The sequence below is a fragment of the Penaeus vannamei genome, chromosome 7 (genome assembly GCF_042767895.1).
Source record: "Penaeus vannamei isolate JL-2024 chromosome 7, ASM4276789v1, whole genome shotgun sequence".
In the NCBI taxonomy this organism is placed as follows: Eukaryota; Metazoa; Arthropoda; class Malacostraca; order Decapoda; family Penaeidae; genus Penaeus; species Penaeus vannamei.
Genome location: NC_091555.1, coordinates 31271689 through 31281688, shown reverse-complemented (window position 1 = coordinate 31281688; position 10000 = coordinate 31271689). Strand labels below are relative to the sequence as shown.

Sequence of the window (10000 nt, the reverse complement as noted above, 5' to 3'; positions counted from 1 at the left end):
GTGCACCCTATACTTAGTATCTATGTTATCATAAGTATTTATGTTATCATCACTACTATTATTGACATTATCATTATCATACCATCATCAACAATACTAATAGTAATAATAATTTTAAAAAATACTGAAAACTCAAGGAATAAGGTATAAAAGTGAGATCAAGCAGGCCAAGTAACTGACTCCTTTGTGACTAAGCACTTGTAGACCTATCTTGGTGTAAACAAAATTAATACACTAAAATCACAGTGGGGAAAGCAAGTATACATGCCTTTCCAGTATTATTGGATTAAGGAGACTGTCTCATCTCTGAATGGCTAAAGTCCTAATTTGTAATATAAACATATAAACAAGTCTTTTCAAATATTTTTGGGATAGAAGGAAAAAAAATTGTGAATACTACGTTCTGTTCCACATGCTTAACTTGTCCTCTAATATACGCTACACATATTGCCAATTGGAGATATAAATAAAGTGGAAATGTGACAAAATAGGTTAGATTCAACTTATATGTAGGCATTTTTGTTTTATCAAACATGAGTATTAACATAATACAACATCAAGTAAAATCACTGAGAGAAAAAAAGGATTTTTCCAACTGATTTACCTTGTAAATACCTGCAGTATGTAACAGAAATAATACCATAATGCTTTTGTTCAGTTCAGTTTCAGGGCTAAATAAGAATGATTATTTTCAGCAAAATAGGATGAAAATGGTACAAAATATTGCTGCAATCAACTACAATGAATCTCTAATAATATACAAAGCTGACAATTTCAAATTTTAATAATATATAACTGAATTAAAAGCAGACAGATGCACGCAGTGGGCTGCAGGTTCAATAAAATTAGCAGTGTCTCAATTAATATTAAAAAACTAAATGCAGTTATCTCAAAACCATACTTTATATGCACACTCTGACAACACTGCTTGAGCCAGACCCTTTAATGCCTTGCTGACAGGCACAGCTACAGCCATCATGGAATACCTACCCTTTAAGAAGGGCATGTGTATACGTGTCATGACTCACTCTAGCAAGCGAGCTGGAAGGGCCAGCTGTATACAGCAAATGCCCAGCCAATACAGCTAGATGGTTGCCAGTAGTCACTGGAATGAGTGCCACACAGAAAATTCTGATACCGTCTGTGTAATGTTAAATTGGATGTAGATAAAGTATGATAGAGGGAATGTGTTCTGCCTGATTTTTTTCCACATCAAATTGATGACTGTACTACCAGAATGTATATTTCTTTTCTCATTTCTTACTGCCATGCACTCAAAGTTTTCTCTGCATATAAGAATGCCTTGCAAAAAATGAAAATCAAATATGGAAAAGTTGGTCAGTTTTCTCTAAATATAAAAATGCTTTGCAAAAATGAGGAAAAACATCAGGCAGAACACTTACTATTCCTCTATGTAGAGACAATTGACCAACTTTTCCTCACTTCTTTTTCATTTTTTGCATGGCATTTGTATATGCAAAGAAAACTGACCAACTATGAGTGCATGGCAATAAGAAATGAGAATAGAAATAAACATTCTGGCAGTACAATCATCAAAATATCCACTTTCACTCTACACCCTGTAGTTGCAATCTCCAGCTCTAACAGTGTTGTTAGACCACACATATAAAATAGTAATAAAAAGTTTTTTTCTGGAGGCATTTTTTGTCAGTGAGTTCTAATGGTCCAATTGGCCTGAAAATGGTCAGGGCAAATTCTGCACACAATAAAAGTGTAGTAAGCAAATCCTCTTGTTAAAGAAAATCAAATATCAAAAAGTCGATAATACTTTTTTAATAAGAGGGCCCCTACATGAGGTCTCAAAGACTTCATTTTTTTCAAAATGTAATGACCTATTTTGATCAGAATAACAATGAAATAACAATAACAAGTATGCTCAAAAATGAAAACATGAAATCAAATTTAAGATCTTACCATCAAAACTGGGCAATGATGTTTCTTTTTCTAGCTCCCCTATGTAATCAAACACCCATTTGCTCAGGCTACCATCATAGTTTAAACTATTCACATTCAGCAACATTTACATCTGCCCACAAGTATTGAGCTCAGGGTTGCAATACACAAAAACAGATGTCAACTTAATCTATGCAATGTTTCTGCTCATGGATGACAAACTATTTTTTATTTTTTATATTTTTTATTTTATTATTATTATTTTTTTTTTTATGGATGACAAACTTTCTTTCATATGTAGATAATAAAAGAGCTCAGAGCCTAATAGTTTGAGCAACAATGCTGCACATTTACTGGCATCTCCAGAAAGCAATAATTTCATCAATTCTATCAATTCTTCTTTTTTTTGTCAAACCATGCTTATTATCCACTGTTAGTATTGGTTCCTTTTAGGCACTACAAAAGAAAATTACAGATCTATTTGGTAATGAAACAAATATAACTATAACTAAGAGAAAAAGTCTTAATGATTTTCTTATCTAAAACTATAATTTTTGAATTCCAAATTAATGAATACAACCCACAAATTAATCCAATGACAATGGGTAAATGCACTGTCCATTGTGGTTTGTTTCATCAATTTTGTTTACACACAGATAGCTTCAAAAAGCACTGTCACTGTGGAATTTATTATTAAAGCAACCTGATCACTTCTGCATTATTTGACTTTTGGGGGGAGGAAATTGTGTAAACTACTTTCATTATCATTATTGTTCTCATCTATTACCACCATCAGCAAAACTTATCAAAAATTATAGTAGAAATAATAATAAAAAGTTCCCTTGTCAAAAACTTCAGTCACTTTTTGGTGATTAAATACTTCTGAAGGCAATATATATGTAGACAAAAATAACACAAAATAAAAGTGAATAGGGTATGTATACATGCCTCTCCAGCATCTTTTCTTATCAAATAAGCCAGGAAAGTTGAATAATTAAAGAAAGCACTTGAATAATATAACACAGTTAATGCCAAGATATATTTGCAATTCAATATGTAATGAATGTTAAGTTAGTTTCTATTTTCTAATTGAATTAATTTTTGTTTTCTTTTCCTGCAAATAACCTTTTGCAGTCTGTAATTGTATTTTTTCTCATATATTTCATTCCAAACAATCTTCAAACTATACAATTCTCATCAACAACAGAGAATCAAATACTTATATTTAATATTTCCTATCATTTTCCTGTCTGCATATTTCTATATCTATACCTATATCTGCCTACCTTTTTCTTTTTCCAGAATATTCATTCTCCTTTTATAATTTGTTTACTTGAACTGAATATCTAAATTCTAAAAATCTATGAAGCCATTACCTACCAAAGGATTTTTCCATCTATGCTTCTGTTATGAAGCTCTTAATTACTCAAAATCACTGCAAAAAATCTACTACCATATTTACTCTTTTGTAAGCAACCCTTTTTCCTCCTAATAGGCACTTTCTCTTGGTAGCAGTATGAAATATTTGTATTTAATTCATCTTTGTCCCAATACAAATCTAGGAAAGTTGACTTAAAAACTTTCCTTCAAAGTGTAACAAAATTGTGACACCAAACGTGAGATCAATGGATACAAGAAGCCATCATCATTGAAAATATCTAAATGCAATGTAAATATAAATTTAAATATTCCCCCTGTTATGGTACAGAGCAATATACCTCATGATATATGATGAAGGCTGCAAGATGTTACAACAGCAATGCTGTTATGAGAAGCTTTGGCTTATAATTAAATATGAAGATCTCCAAAAATAGTGTATATTTTCCCCAAATATATAGGAAATTTGCAGATATACTTAACTATACCTGCAATTAACACTAGAGGCCAGCCTAATTTTGAGTAAACATGTTACATACAATATATAATAAACAATAGCAATACCTACACAGGGATCATGACTTGAAAAGCACAGAGCAAAGAAGTATACTGCAAAAGCTCAACTCTACTTTGTAAACTCCAAACACAAGTGGCTAATATTACTACAACTGCTTGTATTACTCACATGGTGTCAGGAGCAGCTGCTTTGTCTTCTGGTGGCAGGTCCACACTGGGATTCAGATTGTCTTCACTTACTGCATGTGCTAAAGTTGCTAGCAGGGTGAGAACACGCAATAATATTGCCTCATTTGTTTCCGGAACAACTAATGAGCTGAGTTTCCTTGGACCCTGAAATATGAAGATGTGAAGAAACTCAATCCTGTCAAGACTATAAGCGTCAATATAATCATTTCTAATGTCAATTATCATATTTTACAGTAATCAAATTTTATATTCATGTAGAAGAATCTAAAACATACGGAACAACATTGGGAAATGAATAAATGACAGTTTAAAATAATGAGAATGAATATGAAGACATGACAAGTTTTAAAGGCAGATATGCCTTGCAAACAAGTAACAGTTAGTACATGCTCTATGTATAATGATAGTAGGAAAAAGTTTTAAATATTCTATTTTTTCAATCAAAATGCTATTCTTAGGCTAAGAATCAGATATCTTGTAAGAAACTTTTACATAATTTAGCAATAAATTCAAGTTACAAAAGAATATTTTATGATTTAACATTTCAGTTTATTTTCCCATCAAATATTCCTTATATTATCAAGATGGCAGAAAATGCAGTGCACAGTAGCATTTGAGTTAGCTACTGCATTTGCTGTCCTGTATAACATTCAAACAAATTATTGTATTACATCAGCCAGTGCCTACAGTTTCAAGCTACAGATATTACCAGCAGTATATATATTGTATATAATCACACACTGTGGCACAGATTTTGTTTCAGATCATTACTTCCTACGCACTGCTAAAAACCTGCCAGCCTACCTACCTGCCTATCTACTTCAGAGCTGTGTCTATCTTTTCTTTTTGAAATAAAAAATATTTTAGATGCATTACGAAGTATCAGGTAAAATCATCATAGCACTCAGATGTTACTGCATAATACATTATTATTTTAACCCATTAACGCCAGTATATTTTGAAGCCGAAAATAAAAGATTCCGGGTAGCTACAAAATCGGCCGCAGCCCGCTGCTGTGTCAGAGAGTGAGCCCCAATACAGCGACACACTGGCGGGACGCCCGGCAATGTTTATTTTTTCAGGTGTCTCATGTGTGGGACACCTGTCGTTAGTGGGTTAAAAATACAATATGACATAATATCAATTTACAAAAAATGAAGTTTATTAAAGATTATTGGGTATCTCTGTCTTAAATTCAAATAAACTCTTACTCTACAGCACAAATACTAAAATAATCAGACCCTACATCATTTAATCAAAATAATTCTATCAAGTATCCAACTAATCAAATCAATGACTTGTAGATGGCATAATGGCAGGTACCAAAGCTGGCGGCAAAAGAGAAAAAAGGAACTTTTCTCAATATTTTCACATCAGTGATATTTGCATATAAAATATAAAACACATCTCTTTTACATTTGCCATTTAAAGATGATATATGTACGCAAGACAGAAACTGTTAAACATATTGCTGTGATAAATGAGGTAAAATTACCATGTATCTCCACATAAGTTACCAAACTATGATGGAAAAATCTACCTCTGCTGCCAGCAGTGAAGGAATCATCTCTCTGTTGCATGACAAGTTGACTAGTAATCTGAGACTCTGAAGCTGGATGTGAGGGTTGGGGCTGTCAACCAGGTGGTAGAGTCTGTTTTGACAAGACACATCAATAGCATTTAATATTTACTATAAAAAAAAAAATTCTTCATTGTTTCTATGCAGACAAATATATTGTATATACATATGTATCCCTATATGATTTACCTATGAAGCAGGGGGCAATAATCCTCATGCCACTCACTAATAGTGGCAATATTTGTAAGAACTACTAAAGAAGCTAAGCGTAGAGCATCATCACCATGACTATTCTGCACAAAGCCCATTAGAATTGGAAGGCAATCCTGAAAGTAAAAGAATGAAAAATAATTTTTAAAATGGAAACATATAAATGTATCACTGTTTGGGTTCAATATCTTAATATAACAACATGATCTTGCAAACAGGCTAGTCATAAGAACTGTGTCATGAAACTATCCCTCTCTACCAAAAATTATTTTACCTTGGCTTGGCGTATATTTTCTTCAGACAAAACTACATTTCCCAGAGTTTGTACAGCTGGTAATCGTACTTCATTATCTTCTAAGAGGGTTGTTAGACGATGAATACAGCCAACCTCTCGCAAAAAATCCTGCGAGAAAAGGCCAAATGTTGATAAATGTGCACACTATTAATTTCAGACCCCAACATCACAAAAGAAATTCAGAAAAATTACAATAATTTCTACTATACATATCAATAATGAATACTAAGCTCTAAGTGGGTGAAAATTTCAATTATGTAAAGAAAAAAAAATCATCAATTGCTTTTACAAGGTAAATATCAGTATACAACTTACAAGATTAACACTGAATGCTGCACAGTTGGCAATTGTTACAAGAGCTCTTTCTATAAGTGTTTTATCTTCAGAGTACAGTAGAGCAACCAAACTTTTAGCTTCATATGGTGTTAGAACTCTGAAAAACATAGTAAAAATAGACATTATAAATAATCTATCTAAAACATATGATGCTGGTATTACGAATTTCAGAAGCATAAACAAATATGTTATAAAATCACTGCTCAATCAATTTTGAACATCAAACACCTATAACATACACGAAGGCTGAAGACACATTTTTCAACTGTAATAAGTAATAAAAAGTGAATATTTGGCACTTACCTTCCTCTACTACTAAGATGCTCAAGTCTTTGTGTTAATTCATCTCTTGTGTTTTTGTAAAGTTGCAATGCTTCTGCTTCAACTCTCTTTTTTCTGAGCTTTCCATCGGGATCACTACTTTCTTCTGCCTTCTTCTTCCGTAAACTTTTGCGTCTCCATTTCGGTCTATTGGAAGGTAAAATTGGATATGTAGTCACATTAACATCTGCACCTTTGCTTAAATATATGTAGAAGTAGCATGATAATTCTAGTTATGATAAAAAAGACAGCTGAAATGCAAATACTAGAGAGTGACCAAGAATTACACTAGTGACTCATCATCCAGCCAGTTCAAATGTATTAGCTGTTATAGAAAATATCTATGATTCTAATCTTACAAAGAATCACAAACAGCTTGTAAAATATTCACCACCATCCTTAAACTTTTTCATCATGAATAAGATATGTGTTGTGTTTGATAATATATCTGGTACTGTTTGGTAATTTTCCTTCAGCTATACATACAATACCACTCCCTTCACTCCCATTGCAAGCCCTCCTCTTCCTAAGCATATCACACTGTGGTGTTTTCTCACCTCTATCTTCTTGTGAATGAAATGTATTGAGGGTGAAGTGGTAATATTGGTACAATAGAGCTGTGTACTGGTACATTGTATTGTGTGCTGGTATACTGTATCAGTACAGTACGAGTATAGTTGATTAGGTATAGGTCAAAAATACCAGAATGCTGGTGTACCTATACTGGACCTGTATGGACCTAATGAACATTTACATATGTATATTCTCTTATTGTGACTAAAGCATTCAAATACAACTACAATGTGACAATTCACCTCTTGGAATGCAGCACAATATTGCAAGTGCCCTACCTCCATAATTTCAAAGCTTGGAATGTGAACCAGTACCTGTCCCTGTACCTGTACCTAAAATCTGTTTAGGTACACAGCTCTATGGTACAGTAAGGCATATTTCATCCAGTCAAACCTTTAGATCTTTTTTCTCCCTATATTCACCCTCCACAGACCATACTATCAATGTCTGGTATATCATGGCCTTTTACTATCTACATTAATAGATACCTATATATATATACTGAAATTCACATCTCATTGTATCATATAATAAAAAATTTATTTATATGTATCCTATTTACATAGTCATGATAATTTTCATTCACACATGAAGAGTAACTGTGATAACTTTTTAAACCTTACTCTGACAACATTCTGTATTTGAGATGAAATCTATAGTTTCTGGCACATGCAAGTGAACTCTCTGGAAGCCTGCGACCAAGATTTACCTTACTGAAACGAAGAAGGATGCCCATTTTGCAGCTCAAGAGATAAATAAGCAGGATGGTTTACATTTTTTGGAGTTTAAAACAATTACCTGCTTGGTGATCCATCCGGGGGTATGTGGGTGAGGTTTTCTGTTGATCTTGATGTTATCAAATGTCTGACATCAACAGGGCTGAGAAGTCTTGGTGAATTCCAAGGTGATGACTGAAATGAAAGGAAATCTTTGCTTATGTCAAATTCACCAATACCAAATGTATAATACCATCCACATTCGCCATCTGATCCATATAAAAGAAGGACGTCATAAATACGAATCCACAAGAATTTCTTTATGGGATTTTATCAATGAAGGTAATATATAAAAAGCAAACCATTGAAATGAATCCTTCAAAAATAGCTTTCTGTTGTTCTCATGATTTTTCTTTTTTAATATCATAAGATAGGGATTTGTTAAGCCAAGTTAGTGACAACGAAAGGTAAATATCCTCCAAATTTGGAATGAATATAAATAAAAGTAATACACCTGTTTGTCATAGAATTTCTTAACCTGAGTAGATTTAGCATTTGTGTTTTAAATACATTACTCATTCTTCCACCACCTCAGAGAATATCAGCATCTGACAAACCATCATCATTTCTATATATTTAGTATATCTACTGTATCATATCATAAATTCATAACTATAAAAAGAATTACAAATATACTTTTCAAATACATAAATCATCTAGTACACTACTGATCCAAGAATAGTATAATACTAAAATAACTATAATGCAAAATGTGTCAAAATCTTTATCATAAACGACTCAATATTCATTGGTGTAGTTAACACCAACGAAAATGTTGGGTAAATACTTTGTCTATTATAGTTTTCTTTGTAAATTTTGTTTGCAAATAGATGGCTTCACATGGGTTCTGCTTCAAAGAAGTCAATTAATAGGCCTATATGACTTCACTTGATTTCCCCCTTCCTTGAGTGATTGAGAAAAATATGATTTCTAATGCTATCAATATTGATGCTGTTATTATCATCATTAATATCATGGTAACCAAAATAACATCAACAACACTAATAGCAATAAAGAATAAGGAAAAAACTCTTTCTGAAAATCAAGGAAAACCATAAGCAATTAACTCCTTGGTGCCTGAGCACTTGTGGAGTCAACTATTAAACACATTTAATAAAGAAACCTCACAGTGGACATGGCATTTTTGCCATCACAGCATATAGGGTGAAAGTAAAAAAAACATGAAAATAACACCATTCTTTTCAATCAATATACATATTACATGTAATAAACACTGGTGACTGTTACATCTGTCGTGAAAACAAATCATAATATATAACGCTAATGCATCACACCTTAATGTAATTGCTTATTAAGTCCTTGGATCTGGAGAGGCACATCATAAAAAGATTTTTCTTGAGAGGCAGGTGATGTCAACATGCCATCATAGAAAAATCTGGCTGTAGGCTAGGGTGACAGGAACATGCCCTTAAGAGAATTTCAGCCCAAGTCCAGAGTGACAGGAATGACTTGCTTCAAGTGCACAAAGCTCTTGGATGGTAATTAGACTCCATGGGCATTTAGGAATTCCTATCGGTAAACAAGTGGGGAATTTACCATTGTGAACCATGACTGGAAGAGTGCCAGCACCAGGGAGGACACTACTTTAGTGCATAGGAGCCTATTCCTGCCCACCAAGATTGGTAGTACAAGTTGTATTACAGGAGATTTAATATCACACACAAAAAATAGAAATAAAATATGCAAAAAACAAAATGTTAATTATTATTAGTAGTGCACTGACTTATGGACTACCTAGAGAAATGATATGGAGTCTGTGCAAGGAAAACAGTTTATCACCATCTGAAAAAAGCATATCAAATAACAAATAAGGACATTGGAAAATCTAAAAAACTGCTTATGAGGAAAATGAAATAATAACATTACAAAGGGCAGGCAAGGAGTCTTGATGCT

At 32.9% G+C, this 10000-nt stretch overlaps 1 protein-coding gene across 3 annotated transcripts in view; it reads right to left on the bottom strand.

Moving 5' to 3' along the window:
- LOC113800147 (armadillo repeat-containing X-linked protein 3) overlaps positions 1–10000 on the bottom strand; it is a 59328-nt gene that overhangs the window by 45025 nt on the left and 4303 nt on the right. For all 3 annotated transcript variants that reach the window (XR_011398660.1, XM_070123695.1, XM_070123696.1), the window contains exons 4-10: positions 8109–8221; positions 6720–6884; positions 6396–6513; positions 6060–6188; positions 5765–5901; positions 5537–5648; positions 3977–4140 (exon numbers count right to left, since the gene is read on the bottom strand). Coding sequence is in view for 2 of the 3 variants with exons in the window: in XM_070123695.1 (XP_069979796.1) it covers positions 3977–4140; positions 5537–5648; positions 5765–5901; positions 6060–6188; positions 6396–6513; positions 6720–6884; positions 8109–8221 (938 nt within the window). In the remaining variant the exon portion in view is untranslated. The remainder of the gene's footprint in view (positions 1–3976; positions 4141–5536; positions 5649–5764; positions 5902–6059; positions 6189–6395; positions 6514–6719; positions 6885–8108; positions 8222–10000) is intronic.